At 33.6% G+C, this 20,345-nt stretch overlaps 3 protein-coding genes across 3 annotated transcripts in view; 1 reads left to right on the forward strand and 2 right to left on the reverse strand.

Annotated features, from left to right (window-relative positions):
* LOC132560721 (neprilysin-3-like) overlaps positions 1–634 on the reverse strand; it is a 33,048-nt gene extending 32,414 nt beyond the window's left edge. The window contains exon 1 of the mRNA XM_060225399.1: positions 146–634. Coding sequence (XP_060081382.1) covers positions 146–634 — 489 coding nt within the window. The remainder of the gene's footprint in view (positions 1–145) is intronic.
* A 2,406-nt stretch (positions 635–3,040) lies between these two features.
* Positions 3,041–12,024, reverse strand: LOC132560691 (dipeptidyl peptidase 1-like). Its single transcript, XM_060225360.1, has 8 exons — positions 11,827–12,024; positions 10,365–10,459; positions 9,778–9,974; positions 8,817–8,975; positions 7,914–8,032; positions 7,599–7,730; positions 6,824–6,998; positions 3,041–5,087 (listed from the first exon to the last, which is right to left on the reverse strand). Exons 1-8 carry the CDS (start codon positions 11,984–11,986, stop codon positions 4,763–4,765), a joined length of 1,362 nt encoding a protein of 453 aa, XP_060081343.1. The 5' UTR covers positions 11,987–12,024; the 3' UTR covers positions 3,041–4,762.
* A 287-nt stretch (positions 12,025–12,311) lies between these two features.
* LOC132560692 (ADP-ribosylation factor-like protein 8A) lies at positions 12,312–19,935 on the forward strand. Its single transcript, XM_060225361.1, has 6 exons — positions 12,312–12,493; positions 13,825–13,905; positions 14,952–15,025; positions 15,675–15,836; positions 16,098–16,168; positions 16,483–19,935. The coding sequence occupies exons 1-6, from the start codon at positions 12,371–12,373 to the stop codon at positions 16,527–16,529; spliced, it is 558 nt and encodes a 185-aa protein (XP_060081344.1). The 5' UTR covers positions 12,312–12,370; the 3' UTR covers positions 16,530–19,935.
* The last annotated feature ends 410 nt before the right edge of the window (positions 19,936–20,345 follow it).

Raw genomic sequence — 20,345 nt, forward strand, 5'->3', positions numbered from 1 at the left:
GCGCATTGTATAGTGTAATTAGCGCATTGTATAGTGTTATCAGTACACTGTATACTTCAAAAAGTTCATTGTATTATTAATACATTGTATGATTAAATTTACAGTCTGTATACATGTTTACACGGCATTTTATCTGAGTACCTACCCCGCTGAAGGCTGACAATGACGATGCCAGGATGGCTACTGTGATGATGAGAACAAGGACGATTACAGCTAAGTAAAGAGAGATTCCAAAAATCATTTTAGTTTTCGTACACTTTCGCTCTGATTGTTCCGCGGGAGGAGGTCCAATATCATGCAGAGCAAGTCTGGCCGAAAGTGGGAAATACTGAAACGCAGATCGTTCTGATCCATCACGAAGAACTTCGAGGTCATGTCCTTCGTCATCATGTCTAAATCCTCCGGGAATGGTTCGGGGGTATTTAGAGTTCTGAAGCAAATTAGCAGGAGATAATGTCAGTTCCGAGCATTCTACAGAAGTCACAGAACCGTCAAAGAAACCCAGTAGATTAGTAGGCGGGTTTCTTGGTAATGTTTTCCTGGCAAGGCTCCGGATATCGCCGATGTATCCCTGGAAATGGTACCCAGATAGACTTGGTAAAGCCCGCGGATTCTGACGGGGATTCATCCACATCTTTACGGAGAAATCGTGTCCATTGTACGATAAAGTTGTGAACCACGGTACTGTTCAGGAACTCTATATTATGGTATCTCGGCAATGCCATACTAATTCGATGTTTCTAGTGTCACGCGTTTTGAAATGTCGATGCTGTGAATAGACAAGTACATGTTTATCGAGTGTTGTCATCCTTTCACCGTGATATATATCATAGCATAGTTGTCTTATTTCTGTATTTGGTAAACAAATTCCAGTTGCACATTTGAATAATGTACAATTTAAACAAATGTTTCGACAGTTAATGAGATCAAATACAAAACTTTCTAGACTGTCATGTCTGTTTCTACAAACTAGATTCCATATCAGTATCGAATCCCTTCTTCATCCAGATTAATGAATGTGGTAATTAGTGAAAATGGTAATTCTTTACGAGTATTATCTGTAGGGTTTAAAGCATCTTTGACATTATAAAAGTAAATGATAATGTTTACACTGGCATTTTCCTCAATTGTGCACGTTTTGAAAACATATGTAATATCAAAATAACCGCGGTACCGTGAAGGACTCCTTTTATCGGAAATTCACATTCAAAGCTCAAATCAGGGTTATTTGTAACACATAAATAGTCTGGCCTTGCCTAAAACGAAAGAACTTACAAACCTGAGTGTGAACAATACTAAAGTATAATACGATTGTGTATTATTAACTATAATCACTTGTACAAATAGCCTGGCGTACTAGTGTGTTACTGGGACGTTAGGATTATCATAAGTATTCACAGTAAACCCACACTGTACAACCTGCATACACTCCACATTTGTCGATTTAAAATTTTCGTATTGCGTGCTTTTTTTTTATGTTTTAAGAAGATTACCGTATTTCTCTGTTGAGTACGAGATGAAATATAAGTCACCAAAAAGAGTTATTTTGTTAGCTAACAGTGTCACGTTTCTCCAGTCATGTCAGTCTACTAAAGTATACATACATGGTACATTCTTCATTGAAAGTATACAGTTTGGGGCTTACATCTGAAGTGTAGACAAGGAAGGTACATTTGTGTATATATACATCAGGATACGACCTTTGTGATAGTAACATTATACCTAATCCGAATTTTGAACATTAAACCCTTCGTCATAGACTACTGACTATTAAGCATCTTGACCAAAGTAAACCTGTTGACGGAAATTAACTGTACTGGTGAAAGCTTGTAAAACAAGGAAAATTGATTTCCGTTTAACCAGATATATCTCACAATTCACTTCCTTGTATAATGAACTTCAGGTCACATTGTTTAAAGTCATAGCCTTGTGGACAACACGTCACGTGTTGTACAGTCATACCCTTGTAGACAGCAGGTCACGTGGGTTATTGTCATACCCTTGTAATGATGATGTTACCGGGTATTGTCCTATCGACAAGAGTCGATTCTCTGGCGACGTGAGGTGGTGCTCCCCTCCTGAAGTTGGGAGTCGTCTGGGGATTGGCTGGTCTGTAATTTGGAGACGACTCCCTGGTCTAATGGTTGATCTTGTTGCGCTGTGTCTGGACTTCCGGTGGTGGAGGGGGTCATTGTCTTCTATGTCCAGCCCAATCACCAGACGGTCCTTTTATGATTACTAACTTTTAGATCAGGGGAAATTTAGATGTCCTAACAGTTTAAGCGCCTATTCTTATTATCGATAACCGCAGGAGGATCTTTTTCGAGCTAGGTTGGACAATTCTTACACAGGCCATCGTTTAAAGTCCCGTCCGCCGGTCTATTGTTAGTTGCTGGTGCGAAAACTACGATTATGTGTCCCATCTGCTAACCTTTCGATCACACAACGAATACACTGATCTGCTTTGCAAAATGTCTATGGCTTTCAAACCCCTGTAGACAACAGGTCACGTGGTTTATAGTCATACCCTTGTAGACAGCAGGTCAGGTCGTTTATAGTCATACACTTGTAGACAGCAGGTCACGTGGTCTATAGTCATATCTTTGTAGACAGCAAGTCACGTGGTTAATAGTCATACGCTTGAAGAGAGCATGTCACGTGGTTTATAGTCATACACTTGTAGACAGCAGGTCACGTGGTTTATAGTCATACACTTGTAGACAGCATGTTACGTGGTTTATAGTCATACCCTTTTTAACACAGGTCACGTGGTTTATAGTCATACACTTGTAGACAGCAGGTCACGTGGCTTATAGTCATACACTTTTAGACAACAGGTCACGTTGTTTAGAGTCATATAGTGCAATGTACCAGTAATATTGCAAAATATTCCCATGACTGAAAATAGACATTATTAATAGATTATTCAAAAGATATAACATAAATACAACAAAGAAATATATAATGATTTTATTGACAAAAATAAATTGTTTAGATTTCAATTAAAATGTACAAAGTGAAAAGAAAAAACAATTATTTTTGTTCCAGTTTAACTTTCAAAAATTAATTATTGACCTACTTGGTTGTAAAGAGAATACCAAAAATAACTATATAAGAAGGCTTTTGTAAATATCAGTAGTAAAATATTGTAGAATTTACTATCTAAAGACTGTACTTTTGTGTTGATCAGCCATCACTGATTCTACTTATTATACAACCTCTATCATATGGGAGAGTGAAAAAAGTAAAACTAATCATAATACTGGGTGGAATTTTTTTCTTCAAAAATAGAAATTTGTTGAAGTTTATGTTTAAGTTCAACTTGAGCTTGACTTTACAAGTGTATGTTTCAAAGTCACAAAAATATCTAATATTTACATCTGTGGGACCTTTTCCAATATTACTCTCTCAGATTTAGCATCACATATCAATTGCAAGTTAGTTGAGAAATCATTTGTGGAATACGGTGTCTAGATTTTTTTTTCTGCGCATGTCCAGATTTTCATAATATACTGTATTTGAAATAACCAAAAGAGGAATCAACAAGCAGTATATAGGAATATTCACAAACAATAGTAAGGGCTGTGTGATTCTGTACACATGTGGTACTGTATATCATCAGAAAAGAAAGAACAATGACCAGAAAAATTCTCAAAAAAAAAAAAAAAAAAATGAAAAACCACTAGTTAACGAGGCCATGAGGCTCTGTTACAATACAGATATGTGTACCAGCATAAACATGTGTAGAACTCTATAGGACACTTTTAGCGAAGAAACGTTAATACACAATGTGTAGAGTTGTGTACTTACAGGAGAATAACACTAATCCTGTGACATTGTGGGTAAACATTTAGTAACAGTTGATCACAGTAAGAACAGACATCCAGAGTTTGATTATACTATTCAGGAGCAGACAATAAAAACAATCTTGTTATTATGGTTCTATTTTCACAAAATTGTTCAACAAAGCAAGTTTACATTCATCTGAGCTATTTTTATTCTAAAATCTTATATGAAAACGATGGATCATACATTAATTACTTTTAAAGTGCTTTTTGCAGAATTCAGTTATTCAAACTACAGTGAAACCTTGCTATTAAGACCACTTTGGGGACTGGACAAAAAGCGGTCTTAATAGCGAGGTGGTCTTAATAGTGCGGTGGATCAGATTGACCGCCAAGAACCATAACTCTGTTTATAATAAAAACTGTATATAAATCAATAAGTAATGTATATTATTCAAGGCCAAGTAAATCCGATAATGATGTTTACTTCATGTAACGCCACCTGGTGACAGGGTTGGTAACCTGTGATGGAAACCATGGTCGAGATTGACACAAATGCTGGCGGTTCACTGCCCACCAGGTAAACTTTAATCACTGGTCAGAGCTTAATTGTGAGGTCAATTATCTTTAATTAGTGGTCATTGAGACTGTAAGAAGTGGTCGTAATACAGAACAGAGGGGTGGTTGTAATACTGAAGTGACCAATACAAAGATTTACAGTGAAAAAAACCAGACTGAAAGAAAGTGCCTGTAATAGCCGGGTGGTTGTAATTTTGAGGAAGTCATTAGGTGAGGTTTCACTGTAATATATTAAAATGACTGTCTCAATATTTGATCTTTCAAAGAAATCTGAATAAATATCAAATACTATGGTTTAAAAAAGGAGACATTGCACAATGGGAGACAACTCTTTCTCATAACATTGGTGATAACTGAAAAGTCATCAATTGAGAGACGATTCTGTCCCAAAGTGCATTCTAAACAATGGGTGTGGACTCTACAGCTATACTCTCAATGGCACATTCATCATGTCCTCTCCTGATCCTAAAGTACCCATCTTCTCCCCAGCCTGTACCCCAGCTGTTCTTCACAATCCAGTACTTCTCACCTGTCTCCTCCACCTGGCCATATCCGACTAGCAACACTGCATGATTTGTAATCTCAAATGGGTTAAAGCGATTCTCTAGCTGTGTGTAATGGTACACTCCACTCTTGTAGTGTAGGAAGTCACTGTACACCATAAATGACACTGACATTGGTCCATTGCTTACAAGGGCTGTCATCATGGCATACTGGTTACATCTGTAATATAGGTCAGACATTCCTAATGGTTATACCTGTAATATAGGTCCGACATTCCTAATGGTTATACCTGTAATATAGGTCAGACATTCCTAATGTTCACACCTGTAATATAGGTCAGACATTCCTAATGGTTATACCTGTAATATAGGTCAGACATTCCTAATGTTCACACCTGTAATATAGGTCAGACATTCCTAATGGTTATACCTGTAATATAGGTCAGATATTCCTAATGTTTATACCTGTAATATAGGTCAGACATTCCTAATGGTTACACCTGTAATATAGGTCAGACATTCCTAATGGTTACACCTGTAAAATAGGTCGGACATTCCTAATGGTTACACCTGTATTATAGGTCAGACATTCCTAATGTTCACACCTGTAATATAGGTCAGAGGTCAGACATTCCTAATGGTTACACCTGTAAAATAGGTTAGACATTCTTAATGTTTATACCTGTAATATAGGTCCGACATTCCTAATGGTTACACCTGTAATATAGGTCAGAAATTCCTAATGGTTATACCTGTAATATAGGTCCGACATTCCTAATGGTTAAACTTGTAATATAGGTCAGATATTCCTAATGGTTATACCTGCAATATAGGTCAGACATTCCTAATGGTTATACCTGTAATATAGGTCAGACATTCCTAATGGTTACACCTGTAAAATAGGTCAGACATTCCTAATGGTTACACCTGTAAAATAGGTCAGACATTCCTAATGGTTACACCTGTAATATAGGTCAGACATTCCTAATGGTTACACCTGTAATATAGGTCTGACATTCCTAATGTTCACACCTGTAATATAGGTCAGAGGTCAGACATTCCTAATGGTTACACCTGTAAAATAGGTTAGACATTCCTAATGGTTACACCTGTAAAATAGGTCGGACATTCCTAATGGTTACACCTGTAATATAGGTCTGACATTCCTAATGTTCACACCTGTAATATAGGTCAGAGGTCAGACATTCCTAATGGTTACACCTGTAATATAGGTCAGACATTCCTAATGGTTACACCTGTAAAATAGGTCAGACATTCTTAATGTTTATACCTGTAATATAGGTCAGACATTCCTAATGGTTATACCTGAAATATAGGTCAGACATTCCTAATGGTTACACCTGTAAAATAGGTCAGACATTCCTAATGGTTACACCTGTAAAATAGGTCAGACATTCCTAATGGTTACACCTGTAAAATAGGTCAGACATTCTTAATGTTTATACCTGTAAAATAGGTCAGACATTCCTAATGGTTATACCTGTAATATAGGTCCGACATTCCTAATGGTTACACCTGTAAAATAGGTCAGACATTCCTAATGGTTACACCTGTAAAATAGGTCAGACATTCTTAATGTTTATACCTGTAATATAAGTGAGATATTCCAAATGGTAACACCTGTAATATAGGTCAGACATTCCTAATAGTTACACCTGTAATATAGGTCAGACATTCCTAATGTTTACACCTGTAATATAGGTCAGACATTCCTAATGTTTATACTTGTAATATAGGTCAGACATTCCTAATGTTTATACCTGCAATATAGATCAAATTTGCATGTACCTAATGATTATACTTGTAATATGTCAGAATTTACTGTTCTTATATACTTGTATATAAAAGTTACAAGTGATGTACAATAAAAAATGGTTTAAATTCAATGTTAAGCAGAGGAAGACATCACTGCACTAAAAGAGATTTTACACTTACGCTCCATAATATCCCCCAACATAGTGGTAGTCTGTTGCATACATTCGGCCACATGAGGACTTGCTGTGACATACGGTCGAGTCCTTCCCATTATAAGGATTACACGACTCTAGGACAATGCCGAAATCTTCAGCATACTTCCCCGCTATCAGGTAAGGAAATCCACCCTCACAGCCTTAATGAAAAATTTGAGTCAGGAAATCAGTCTACAGCCTAAACTACAGTAAAATCAGGATGTTTCAAATTAATAAGGTAAACATCTTCCCATCTTCAGTTTAGAAACAAAAGTATTTTATCCAATATATAAACAGTGGAACACTTTGAAACCATATAGAAAGTTTTTTTTGTATAAATACAATGTAATTAAGACAGAGAGTATCTTGAATGAGTGTCTATGTAAAATAGTATTTATTTAGCTACCTCAATAATTTAATATGTCACTAGGTACTCATAATAATTATGAAATTATGAAACATGTTTGAAATATTACTAATTAAACCTGTTTGTTTATCATAAAACCCATATACCGGAAAAAATAAGTGAAAACTCTCTCATCACTTATTTCAACCTGGATGGTTTGTTTTTCACTATTGTAACTATTATGTTATGTCATCAAGATGTGATATATTTTTGACATCACATGAGTATTAATTCATGAGTGTCTCATGATATTTATAACACGGCTGTATGAATACAAAACATTGATTTCTCTCAAGTTTACTAAATCAATCAAAATGAATTCAGAAACAATAATGCCATGTAGGTGAAAATATACCTTGTGAATATTCACTGCAGTCCACAATATCTTGTGGGGATAATACAGGCTGTTGTGTGTTGTTTGTGATCACACGTACACGGGCCTCATGCATCCCCATGGAAGAAAAGGCATAGCAACTCCCACAGGATTCTGTAAAGTTATATAGCATCAATGAATACAAGTTTTAATAATATTGCTTTTATTACAATATGAAGCTAATTGATAAAAAAGAGTTATCTCCCCTTGTTTAGAAAATTTGGATTTTTTTTTTTATGTAGCTCTGTACTATGATTCTATCAATATCACCAATCAGACTCTGATTTGATAGCATACCTTGGTTTCTGATGGGAGAAACAAAGTCTTGTCCCATGTGATTTCTCCAATCGAATGCTTCTGGAAGATTGAGAGTGCTTAGAACCTCCTCCTTCGTAGGCTGAACAGCTCTTGCTTGCCTTCGAAAATAAACATAATTACAGTTAAAAAAATCATCATGTTCATGAGATAGAAGTAATTGAACACAAATATTTTTCTTCAATATGTTTGACTGTGATCTGCACTTGACTGCATGATCAAGACAAAAAATCTGATTAAATTTGATGTTGCTGTTACATACCCTTTAATATACTGGTGTGGTTATAAGCCTAAAAGTATGACATTTTAATGATTGTAGGGTACATTCTATGTGATTTAATTATTCCATCTGTTGAATGAAGTTGGATACAAATGTATTAATTTTAACAAGAGTGTTTTGGAACTGTATGTGTCGCCTGCATAAAGTGTCACGGTCACTCAGAAATTGAACTGGATGTGCAACAATCAACCATAAAGTTGTAATACCAAATTTCATTTCTATAATTTGAAGCATAAAGGGAAAACTGCGCAAAGCAATATTCCTCAGAAATTTTCAAAGTTCAAATGGACATATCACTGTCAAGAAGGGTCACAGACAGCCAGGAATCGAACTTAATCTGTACCCTTGCAACAAGAAACCATATGCCAAGTTTCATTCAGATAACTTAAAGCATTACCAAAAAAAGTCTGAAAAACTGATGACAACGACGGGTGACGACGGACAAAGTGATCCCTAAGTGTATGCCAGCTCTGCAGGCGACAAAAAAATCCAGTATACCATGAACTTGCCAAGAGAAGAAATATTGAGATACACTGTACCAAAACTTAAAGGAGAACAACTTCATGTGTTGCAGAAAATAAATGACGCATGATAGGGACACTTACCCATAAATTCTAGATTTTCTCCCACCAGCAACTTTGATAATTTCATCCATGGTCATTTTTTCAAAATGTGGGTATGCTTGGGCCTTCCATGAGCCCTGTTTAGTGTTGATATTGTGTAACATTTCATGGTCTGTTGTATAGTATTGACTATTCACCTGTCTGTAATAGAGATGACTTATGATACTCGACAGTTTACAATAATATTCATAAAAACAACATTTTCATACTGAACTTTAAGAAATTAAATTTATACATTGTACAAAAACAATGAAAATTTAAAGGCATGAATATTTTCCTTTTTGATTTATCATGACAGGCATAACTTTTAAGTACAGCAAGTAATATTCAATTCAATTCACAAACTGCTATAACAAAACTCAAAATGGAGCAACATATCGCATACAATTTAGTTGACTTTAAAGAAATCAATATGGCATTAATCCAGGTTTCAAAATAAAGTGTGATATACCTCTCTGTCTCTCTACTGTAACTTACTTTTGAGGTAGTATGGTGTGATATATCTCTCTGTTTCTCTACTGTAACTTACTTTTGAGGTAGTATGGTGTGATATATCTCTCTGTTTCTCTACTGTAACTTACTTTTGAGGTAGTATGGTGTGATATACCTCTCTGTCTCTCTACTGTAACTTACTTTTGAGGTAGTATGGTGTGATATACCTCTCTGTCTCTCTACTGTAACTTACTTTTGAGGTAGTATGGTGTGATATATCTCTCTCGGTCTCTCTACTGTAACTTACTTTTAAGGTAGTATGGTGTTATATCTCTCTCGGTCTCTCTACTGTAACTTACTTTTAAGGTAGTATGGTGTTATATCTCTCTCGGTCTCTCTACTGTAACTTACTTTTGAGGTAGTATGGTGTTATATCTCTCTCTGTCTCTCTACTGTAACTTACTTTTGAGGTAGTATAGTGTGATATATCTGTCTCTCTACTGTAACTTACTTTTGAGGTAGTATGGTGTGATATTTAGGTCTAACGGCTTTAGTCTTCTTCCCTTTGTAGCATGCCCAGCTTCTGTCATAAGTGTCATGTGACCAACCTGGTAATGTTTGATCACAGTAACTGGTAACATTTTTACCATCCTGTTTATAACTTGAAAATGCAAAATACTTCCTGTTTCTGATCACAACTTCGAAACCCTGTGGGAACAAATGAAATCAAAGGAGATAATTCATTGATGAAGTTTGTGTGTTTGACACAACTTAATCTTAAGTGTGCAAATAAAATGGGGTTTTCAAATTTTAACTATTTAGAAAGCTAGTGCTTTCAAAATTTCATTAATGTATTCCTTCAGTTTTGAGCAAAACCAACAAAATCATGGTGTTCAGTGGTAGTCATGTGTATTAAACTTGCAAATAAATTTGTACCAAGCTTAAGGGGTACTTCAATGAAACTGATTCAAAATAAATGACAAAATAATTGTATAAAAATTGATCTCTTGTAAATCAGTGTCTTTGACATTGAATCCTAGAACAAACTGATGGTTATTAGATCTATAAACTTATTAATCACACAATAATGCAACAAACCTGGTTATAAATTAAAGTCCAAAATCCTTTATTCCCAAACTCATCAACTGCCACGTCAGGGTACAGCAACTCTACACTGAAAGTGGATACCACATCTAAAACCACAAAAAAAGTTTTGTCAACAATTTGTATCTATTCCTTGTCATTCAGATTCTCATATCATCAATTTGAAGAACAATCCATCAGGTGCAATCAATTATAATGTGATGCTACCCAAGTTGATATACATTTTGAAGAAAATTGCAACGTTTTTCTACGGAGTGTTCAAATCAAATTTTTTCTTGATACTTCACTAATAGATACCTTGATCTTTCATTTCATGCTTTATTTACACATACTATAAATTGAAAACTGTAAGGTAAATGTATGCCAGGTTTTGTAATATGTTTCAACTGGTAGGACTTGTATCTTTTCCCTTCTTTTCTCTCCTCTGTATTAGCTCTTAATGATAACAAATTTAAACTTTCCTTTACAGCAATAGTGATAATAATCTTTAGCTGCCAAATCCAAGATGGTCGCCTGGCAGCCATTTTTTTAATCAGTCACAAAATGAAAAGGGTACAAATGGATACTCTGAGAACTGATGTATAAGAAACTGTGGAAAAATCAAAATAAAAAATAATTAGTCATCCACTTTATTGGAAATCCTCATGAAATAGCAATAACAAACCATCAAAATCCAAGGTAGCAGTACAGTTTCTCAGTGTGGCGATGGGTGTTATCTCTGCTTATTAGATTACCCCAGTATAAAGGTTTTAAAATTTTAAAAATAAATCCTAGCTAAAATTTGTCATGTCATGTTGAAGTGGAAAATGTGGGGTTTCATATTTTTCCAAATAATATATTTGCATTGTATTGGAGATTACAGCTTGGCCAGTCTTGAATCTGTATCTATACACCACAAGCTAGCTTTACAGGAAATGAAATTTTCGAAATTATTACACATGGTCATGTTGTGAAGGCATTCCTAGTTGGAATTTGCTGAGATGGGATTAGTTTCTTACCATGACAGTGTTGCTACTTTAAGACATGTGTTCAGAAATAGATTTCTTCCATGAAGTTGTAGTGTTAGGTTGGAATTAGTAGTATTTTTGCTTTTAAGCATTTTTTGAGTTGGAAACCATTGCAATCACATATCAGAAAAGAGAGGAAATTTTTTATTCATACAATTTTTATTTCTCTTCTGTTAATGTACTTGTTATGTAGTCTATAAATATATGTATTTATTTTTCATAACCAAACTGCTTTACCTGTATATCTCACACTTGACCAATAATTTTAGAAAAATGCAAATTAACTGTTTCCTGCTACCTAATATGACCACTGCTGCCATTTTTGTTTTTCTCATCAATCTCAAATTAGAATAACTACTGGACCAAAGATAACTTATAAATCAAGTATGGAAAGGATTTGATGATGGTGGGATAAAATGTCTATTCGAAATGAGAATATAAAGTACCACCTGTCATCTCCTTGCAGTCCACCTTGTTAGTATTGCCGGCTTGCCCAGTTTGAAACACCCATTTGCCACGTATATCTTCATACGTGCAATTAGCAGGCGTGTCGCCACTCACTGTCCCAACGAAAATCAGAAAAAAGAAAAATAATTTCAAAGCCTCCATTTCCTCACCGAGCACTGTGTCAAGTAGTCATGTGCAATGTTTTTGTCGACTGCTATGGCTCAAACACATGACCATAATTTTGCAAATTGGGTGCACGTAAAGCGGAATAGATGAATTAAATATTTTTAAAAAATATTAATAACAGTGAGATGAGTATTTTAATCATATTATATTTACAATAACTCTTGTACTGTTAAGCTGTTTCAAAGTATTTGATATACGTAAAATATACACTTGAAATATTGTTTCGTTTGTTTTTAATGAATCCGATTTGTATTATTTAGATACCACGAACGATGATATCACATCATGTGATTATACGTCTGTCTGTATGTCCTCGTAGAAAATAAGGAAAACGACAAGACTAGGAGAAAATACACAAATATGTTCGCGTTTTTCCACAGAATCTTAGACTGGTTTAAAAGTCTGTTTTGGAAAGAAGAGATGGAGCTTACGCTGGTAGGCCTTCAGTATTCGGGGAAGACTACATTTGTTAATGTAATAGCGGTGAGTGTTTGACAGTTTGTGATTATCCACCTCCATCCCTATCCAGTTCTATGTTGTCCTATGTTGTTTATAGTGTTAACCTGGGTGCATTTCCATATGCGTTCTTGTTCTTGTCTTAAAATCGCCTAAAACCATCAGCAAACTGGCCGCGATTGTTGTACTGTATTCAGTCAATTGCCCATTCACTTTCATCCAGCATCCATTGTTATGACAAATTGAACAATGGCGATTGACGGAAAAAAGATGTCCTGTACATTTTCTTAATTAACACCTCAATGAGTAATTTAATTTTGTATTTAATTATCATTGCATTTATTGATTTGATGGGCTTCGCAGTATAAATATGAATAATATATGAATATTAGGGCAATATAAGACTTATATTAGACTCACAAAACAGTCTTCCCTTCCAAGGAATGCTTTGAACAACAGCAACAGGACGATGTTTTTTACGTTTTATTTCACACTTTTTGGATTTTCCATAAGGAAAATATTATTGTTCTCATACTCATATAGCTGTATCGGATTTTGCATGGGGTCCTGTACAGCATTTCAAGTCTTAGATTTATTGCAATTTTAAAAAAGTAAACTTTACTTAGATACAATCGGCAAAGAAGATGGAGCAATAGTATGATTTTTTTCATAGCTGAAATTAAAAAAATTGGCTCTACTGTGATTTAATTTCAACTTTCTGTATCATGTGATACTTATTTATACTGTTGTTCTAATGACAACTAGTCTAGCTAGCCAAAACGTGTCAACGTACAATAAGACTAAGGAATGCAGATGTGGATGTTCCATCTTCAATGTCATCTGTATTGACCTTCCTTGATGGGGCTGTATTGAATACTGTTGAGTATCCATCATTGATTCCTGCAACACCTGATTTATGATGAAAGACAATGAGGACATTTGTTTTCTCTGTTAGGAGTTTTATATCATTACTTAGAAATTGATGTCTGACAAATATCAGTAAAAGTAAAAAGATATTTTATGTTTCAGTCTAAATCATTTTAATGAGAGTTTAAAGAATAAGTAAGAATAAGTATGATAAATGAAATGTTTTAAGTTACTGATTGTCAATCTATTCACGTCAAGAACAAATTCTTTCCAATGCCAAGGGAAATATTTGTAAATTTGCACATATTTATTCTTTACTTTTTTTCAGGAACTTTAAAAATGAAATATGTCTTTTCTTGAAAAAATCTGTGTGGAGAAATATCACTTTCTTACTAACAAACCATGTATTGCTGAAAGGTGGCAAGGTTAAATACTTGGTGAAAATATGTTCCTATATTTAATTTTTCATGCTTTTTGTCTCTTTTTTTCAGTCTGGCCAGTTTAGTGAAGATATGATCCCAACTGTAGGTTTTAACATGAGGAAGATAACCAAAGGCAATGTTACCATCAAGGTATAAACATTGGAATGAAAGATAACATTATCAATACTAGTGTTAATTTAACAGGTAGATGTGCACACTATCACCTCAACATTGGAGTGTGTCATTGTGTTGTATATTATATTAGATAGTAAATTGCCAACATTGTATATATATATAGGTACCTGATTAATTGTTAGTATGATTTATCATTTTGGAGGGCTGTTTGGAAGATTAGTATACTTGTACTAAACATGTCACGCTTAGAAAATCAAGAATTATCATTATTATTAAGGCTCATGATCATTTCACGATTAATATATCAATTGTATAAATGTTACTATACCAAGAGTTATATATATATATATAGAAAAAACTTGATTTGACGAGATGCGAGTAAATTATAAATAAAAATGATTTTTGACAAAAGAAGAAAGACGTTACATTTTGCACTAGCGCTTTCACCATTATGTACAGTTACTATGCACCTGAAGATCTAATACAGTGAAAGAGCTAGTGCAAAATGTAACGTCTTTCTTCTTTTGTCAAAAATCATTTTTATTTATATATATATCACTGTCAAAATGTTAGAAATACTTTAGTTTTAGTTGAAATATATACAGTAGTTGTACACTTTTTTACCTTCAACAAGTGATTTCTTTTAATCTTCGGTATACAGAGGACAATTTTGTGATTAAAGGTGTAAAAGTATATGATAATAGATTTAAAAAAAATATACCTAGGACTAAGTCGCTTATACTAAATTGTTAATAGGGAAATGTTGCCTAAAGTTATACATTTAGTAATGGTTATAGAGGGTATTTTGAAAATAAAAGAGTTTCCTTGATGTCTTTATCTTCTTGATATTGAATAACAAAATATTAGGACTTTTTGCAGCAAATCATTTGTGTACTGTGCTTTATGTTTGAGAAATTGGTAGAAAATAAATTTGTATCATAATAAATGGAGGCCTCCATTTTTTATATACACCATGTACATACATTTTATATATGCATACTTTTCATTAATAAGCTTTTGTTTTGGTGAGTAAACTTCTGGCTTTTTTCTTCATACTCCAGCTGTGGGATATTGGTGGACAGCCTCGTTTCAGAACAATGTGGGAAAGGTATTGCAGAGGAGTAAATGCTATTGTGTAAGTAGACAAACCAATGTAATTACAATGTAATACAGTATTTCTTAAACTTCAAAATTAATTGTACAGTAGTTTGTGCCTGCATTTATTATAATTCAGAAAGACAATTTATCAAAATGACTTTCAAAATGGAGTTAAAAATCTTTTTAAGTGAAAAACAGCAAAAAAAGCACTGCTTAAGATGAAGTGTAAATTAGATTTGTGAGTGTGCTCATGTGATATTTATACACATACCTCCTTTGTGTAATATACCTAAGATGAATTTTCATTGGCTGAAATTGGTTGTGATGTAATAAATACGATGATGTTACATCATGAATTGAAAATTGTGCTATCAAATATTAATATAAATGTCTGTGTTTGATTTAATTGTCAATGTTTCTATTTTAACTCATTGAACAAAGGGAGACAATTAAAAAAAATGTAAAATAATGTTCCCGGTAAATGAGAGCTATTCTGTAAAATGTATATCAAATTGGAGGAATGCTGAAGTAAAAAAATCAATGACTGGTGGGTGCTAGAGAAAAATTATTTCATTATTTGTACTGTTAAATCACTTATATGGGTGGTCCCTATATGACAAATCTTGAGTTTGTCTGTTTGTAGATATTTTACTGAGATAGTCCCAAACCATTCTTTTTCCTGGCAGATACATGGTGGATGCAGCTGACCAAGAAAAAATTGAGCCCTCTAGAAATGAACTTCATCATCTACTAGACAAACCACAGCTTCAGGGCATTCCAGTGTTAGTTCTGGGTAATAAAAGGGATCTGTCGGGTGCCCTAGATGAAAAGGAGCTTATAGAACGGATGTAAGAATATAAACTGGTATTCTACATGATCTGCACATTTACTTATTTTTATCATGACTTTGATACAACTGATAATTCATTTCTGTTTTCTTCAGACTTAACTGAAATTTTATATTGTCCTTAAAATTTTATATTGTCCTTTAAACCAAAAGTGAATGTAATGTTTTGTGCTTCACCTGAAAATTCTTATATGTATATGTATATATATATATATATGATCAATCTTGAATTAAGTCTGATCTGATTGTATTTTGTTTCCAGGAATTTGTCTGCCATTCAAGACAGAGAGATATGTTGTTATTCAATATCATGTAAAGAAAAAGAAAATATTGGTATGTATATTTCATTGAATACTTATGTAAGTTATGATTGTTGATAAAAATTTTATTGTATTAAGTCTTGTTGATCTGGTAAAGTATTTATTCTTGATTCACATACACATAGCAGACTCATAATATTTAATCTTAGCAAGCAGTAGCTTTATTATAGCTTTGTTATGACTAGCAGGTACATATTGTCTTCACATTAGAACTGTCACCTGCAGATTCCATGTTATTTTGTACAAAATCCGTTTTGATTGCATCAAGCTATTCATTACCAACCCTTAATGTAACTCTGGTAAAATTTTACATACATTTTTTTTCAGATATAACATTACAATGGTTAATTCAGCATTCTAAATCAGGACGGTAAAGATTGAATAATTGTGTGCCAAAGACTTGACGGAATTTATTTAGCAAGACAGTGAAAGATTTCAGTGGCGTTTTATTTGTATTGACGTCCTTAGCAATGCAACTGATGTGAGGTTAGGAAAAGCTTAAAGAGGATGATTGCCTGGTATTTTAGACATCATACTGATCTATTCAGTTAAAAAGTGTGAATTTTGAATAAAATATAACAAATTATGAGAAACACAAACGGAAACACAACTAAGAGTGAGACAGTAGTAATTATATACACATCTGAAGTTCAATACAACTGTGTAACTTGATGCCCAGAGACCTGGAGATCAAGTACAGTACAATGTCAATGTAAGAATTATGTACTTTTTATTTCAAATGTACCAAACTTAAGATGTTTTGACAATTGACTCCCTGAAATTTCAAAGGTCAGTAATGAGACAATAGAATTGAAACATGCTTTATTTAAAGGTGTTTATGTTTTCTGAATCAAACGACACAGTTGTTTAACGCTGACATTGTCTATGACCAGTGCAATGTATACATGTAATGGAAAGAGAGAGTTATAGAACATTCTAGGATATTTTTTATTATTTATCATTCCACCATTAGGCATTGATATATATGTTAAAGAGTAAAGTATGCATATTTAATGAGAGTAGTGAAAGACAGAACTGTATGGATATTGTGTGGATCAGTTAGTATGGTATTTGCTTTTGTAAAAAAAATTCATTACAAATATAACCTTGAACTTATGTTTGGTGGGTGTTGCGACCTCTGCTGTCATTTCTACATCTCTGCTGTTTTAATTGTGAGACTGAAAACATACAGTGTTACTTTAATAATATATATCACATGTAATGGTTGTAGCTGAAATATGTGTTTTATGTTTTTCTTTTCATCCAATTTAAAATTTTCATGATTGAAATAATAATTAGGAATAAGTTAAACACAGTTACTTAAACTTTGAATGTGTAAATTTTGTTATCAATGTTTGAAGCAATGAAAGAAATATTAAAGTCTAAAAGGGAGGTAATTACTCATGAAACATCTGCTTCCCCGGATTGTGCAATATGAGCTTTTGGTGCTCTTTCTCAGGAAGATGCCATAATTGATTATCAAGGTCGTCAAAGTCTTCTAATTGAAGGAAACAAGACAGGAAAGTGGATTTTTTTTTTTTTACAAAAAGTGTGAAATGATGAATATTTTCAAATTGATCTACAGAGAATTGATAGAATTGTAAATCTGTTGTACAGCTCATAAAGTATTACAAAAGATAGAATTGTGTCTCCTATAAAGGTCATAAAGTATTACAAAGGACAACACAAATGTTTTCGCAAAGCTGGAAAAAGAAAAAAGTCAATTTAGCAGAATTAAAGGAGGGAAGACTTGGCTGTATTAGGGTGTGTCCAGCACTGCTTTATCGTGTATCAAAATCAGTTAATGATGTTTTAGTTTGTTCAAGTAAATTGATTTAAGTAGGTTGTTGTAGGATATATGACACAGTTTGTTATTACAAAAATGCTTCAATTAAAAAATTGAAAAAGATGGTGTAACCAGTTGTGATGAAATTTCTGTGTCTATGAGTATATGTTAGAGCTGGGATTTTGGAGATCACTGTAAGCCAGCTTATTATCGTATTCTAACAACACAAATGAACAGCTTTGTATTGTATTTTCACTTAACAGATATAATTATCAGAGAAGAATATACTTGATTAAGTAAACAGCACACAAAGATGTCATCACTATATTTAATGTGCATCATACCCCAAACTGTTTTACATTCATCATGACAAAGTTGTGATTTGTTTGAGTTATCTCTAATAAAACTTGGCTTAAAGCTACTGTTAATCATGTGAAACATTATTTGAAATGGTTATAGGTTTATTCAATATATCCTATATTCACAGTTTGTATTCTTCACTTCAATATTTGTGACAGTAAGTTGAAAAATCCTGAGTGTTTGTAGATGAGATTGTTGGGCTGCATTTCATAGGGCCAAACAAAATCAGTTTGTTTTTTGTTCAGGCTGTGAAAAAGATGGGATATTTATGTGACGGGGAGATGACCAAGTGTCAGAGTCACCACTCCCATTATCTCGCCCACTTAGTCCATCATACTACATTATGATTTGTGTAGTTTTGCCCTGTATTATTTTGTAAATTTTTAGTATATAAATGCATGCATATAATGATGTCTGCATATTTCATAATTTTGTAAGTATGCAAAAGTGACCAGTATGCGAGATATTTATATTACAATAGTAATGTGAATACACTTTGATTTCCCCAAATACAATTATATATACATGTATCAGTATATTACTGCATATCTATATAAACTAATTACAGTGACACACACGTTAAATGATATTGTACTTGAATTCTTCATTTTATGATCTCCCGTTTTAGAAGTCATGTTCATGATTATCTATATTTCTGAATGAAAATTTCAATTCATAAAATAGCAGACATATCTAAAATACCAACTCTTGAGTGTTCCTCTCAAATTGTTCTGAAGATAGGTTTAGGCAAAATCCTTTGTACCTTGTATTGATTTTTCTTCTTCAGTTAAGTGAGCAGGTTTTAGGTATTACAGCTTCACTTGCTGTTAAAAACATCTTTTGAAAATACCCATAGGTAACAAATTTCCAAGTTTTATGAAAGTAATGTCTTTACCAGAGTGCATTAATATTTAAAGGGTGTACTCATAATTTAATGTTGTTCAAATTGGTGCTTAATGTTCATCCCAATCTGAATATACTAGTATCATTCTACCGTATTAGGAGAGGCCAGTAATTGTTAACCTTTTGGTAAAGTTTAACCATTTAAAGGAAGTTGACGACTGTGCACAGTTGATAGAGTACTGCCGTGTGTTGATACTACCACAAAAATAACAATTTCTAGAAAAACTTTGAGATACAAATCTTCAAATACACACAAGAAAGAGTAATGCAAGACTTGAAAAAAAAATCCTTACAAGATTTAATCACTTGATCATGCTATGACTTTTTTTCTCTGCGGACTTTGTACTAAGAATTTTACTGTTATATTTAATCCTGAATGCCTTGTGACATCATGAATAGTTACAGCATTCCGTATGTTGTGTGTACTTGTCAGCTATGCAGTGCTGTGTTGAATGTTAGGCGACGAAACTATCGTCATCAGTTTAATTTGTTACGATCAAACTGGGCTGAGTACATTTAATACTTTCTCATCACATGAAAAAGTTTCTCTGTATTCATCCGATTTGTGATCAAACTTTTTACCGGACAACAAGTTTAAAAAATACCTGTCTGCTTAAGTGTCAATACTTACTGTCGTCCTAATGTGAATTTATATTGTACATAGCGCTACTTATATTTGTCTTGTGCATTCAAGTAACAGCAGATCAAAAATACAAAATACATGTACAACATATTGTGAGTTATGTTTTTGTATACTATCTAATCAATCTTGTTGAGACTCCATGAAATTTTTGTTCTACAAAAAGCTGGAGAAAAATGTAGTGCAGTGCTAATTAATATGAAACAAAAGGCCCAAAAAGTCTGTAATGCTCATTTGCTTAATTTTGCTTACATTGATTAAAAAAAAACTAAAGTTAGCACCCACCCACCCCTCAATGGGGGCTAGATGCACCCTATATACAAAACTAAGGCCTCTTCACCCAAGGATGCTTCAGCACAATCTAGACAAAATTGAATTATTCCAACAGACCCTAAGGGTCCAGATGACTCATAGCCATCGTGCTTCATCCGTCGTCGTCCGCCTTGCGCCGTCCACCATGCACCGTGCGTCGTCTGTAAACTGTTCATTCAAAAAACTTCT

This window comes from Ylistrum balloti, unplaced genomic scaffold (genome assembly GCF_031769215.1).
Source record: "Ylistrum balloti isolate Yb309-2 unplaced genomic scaffold, AGI_CSIRO_Ybal_v1 Utg371104, whole genome shotgun sequence".
NCBI classification, from domain to species: domain Eukaryota; kingdom Metazoa; phylum Mollusca; class Bivalvia; order Pectinida; family Pectinidae; genus Ylistrum; species Ylistrum balloti.

Excerpts from the sequence above, each read along its gene's own strand:
- LOC132560692 (XM_060225361.1), top strand. The coding sequence starts at position 12,371 with ATGTTCGCGTTTTTCCACAGAATCTTAGACTGGTTTAAAAGTCTGTTT. Across the intron at positions 12,494-13,824 it reads CATTTGTTAATGTAATAGCG|TCTGGCCAGTTTAGTGAAGA; the intron begins GTGAGTGTTTGA and ends TCTTTTTTTCAG. Across the intron at positions 13,906-14,951 it reads AAGGCAATGTTACCATCAAG|CTGTGGGATATTGGTGGACA; the intron begins GTATAAACATTG and ends TTCATACTCCAG.
- LOC132560691 (XM_060225360.1), bottom strand. The coding sequence starts at position 11,986 with ATGGAGGCTTTGAAATTATTTTTCTTTTTTCTGATTTTCGTTGGGACA. Across the intron at positions 10,460-11,826 it reads GGACTGCAAGGAGATGACAG|ATGTGGTATCCACTTTCAGT; the intron begins GTGGTACTTTAT and ends TTGTGGTTTTAG. Across the intron at positions 9,975-10,364 it reads GGACTTTAATTTATAACCAG|GGTTTCGAAGTTGTGATCAG; the intron begins GTTTGTTGCATT and ends TTGTTCCCACAG.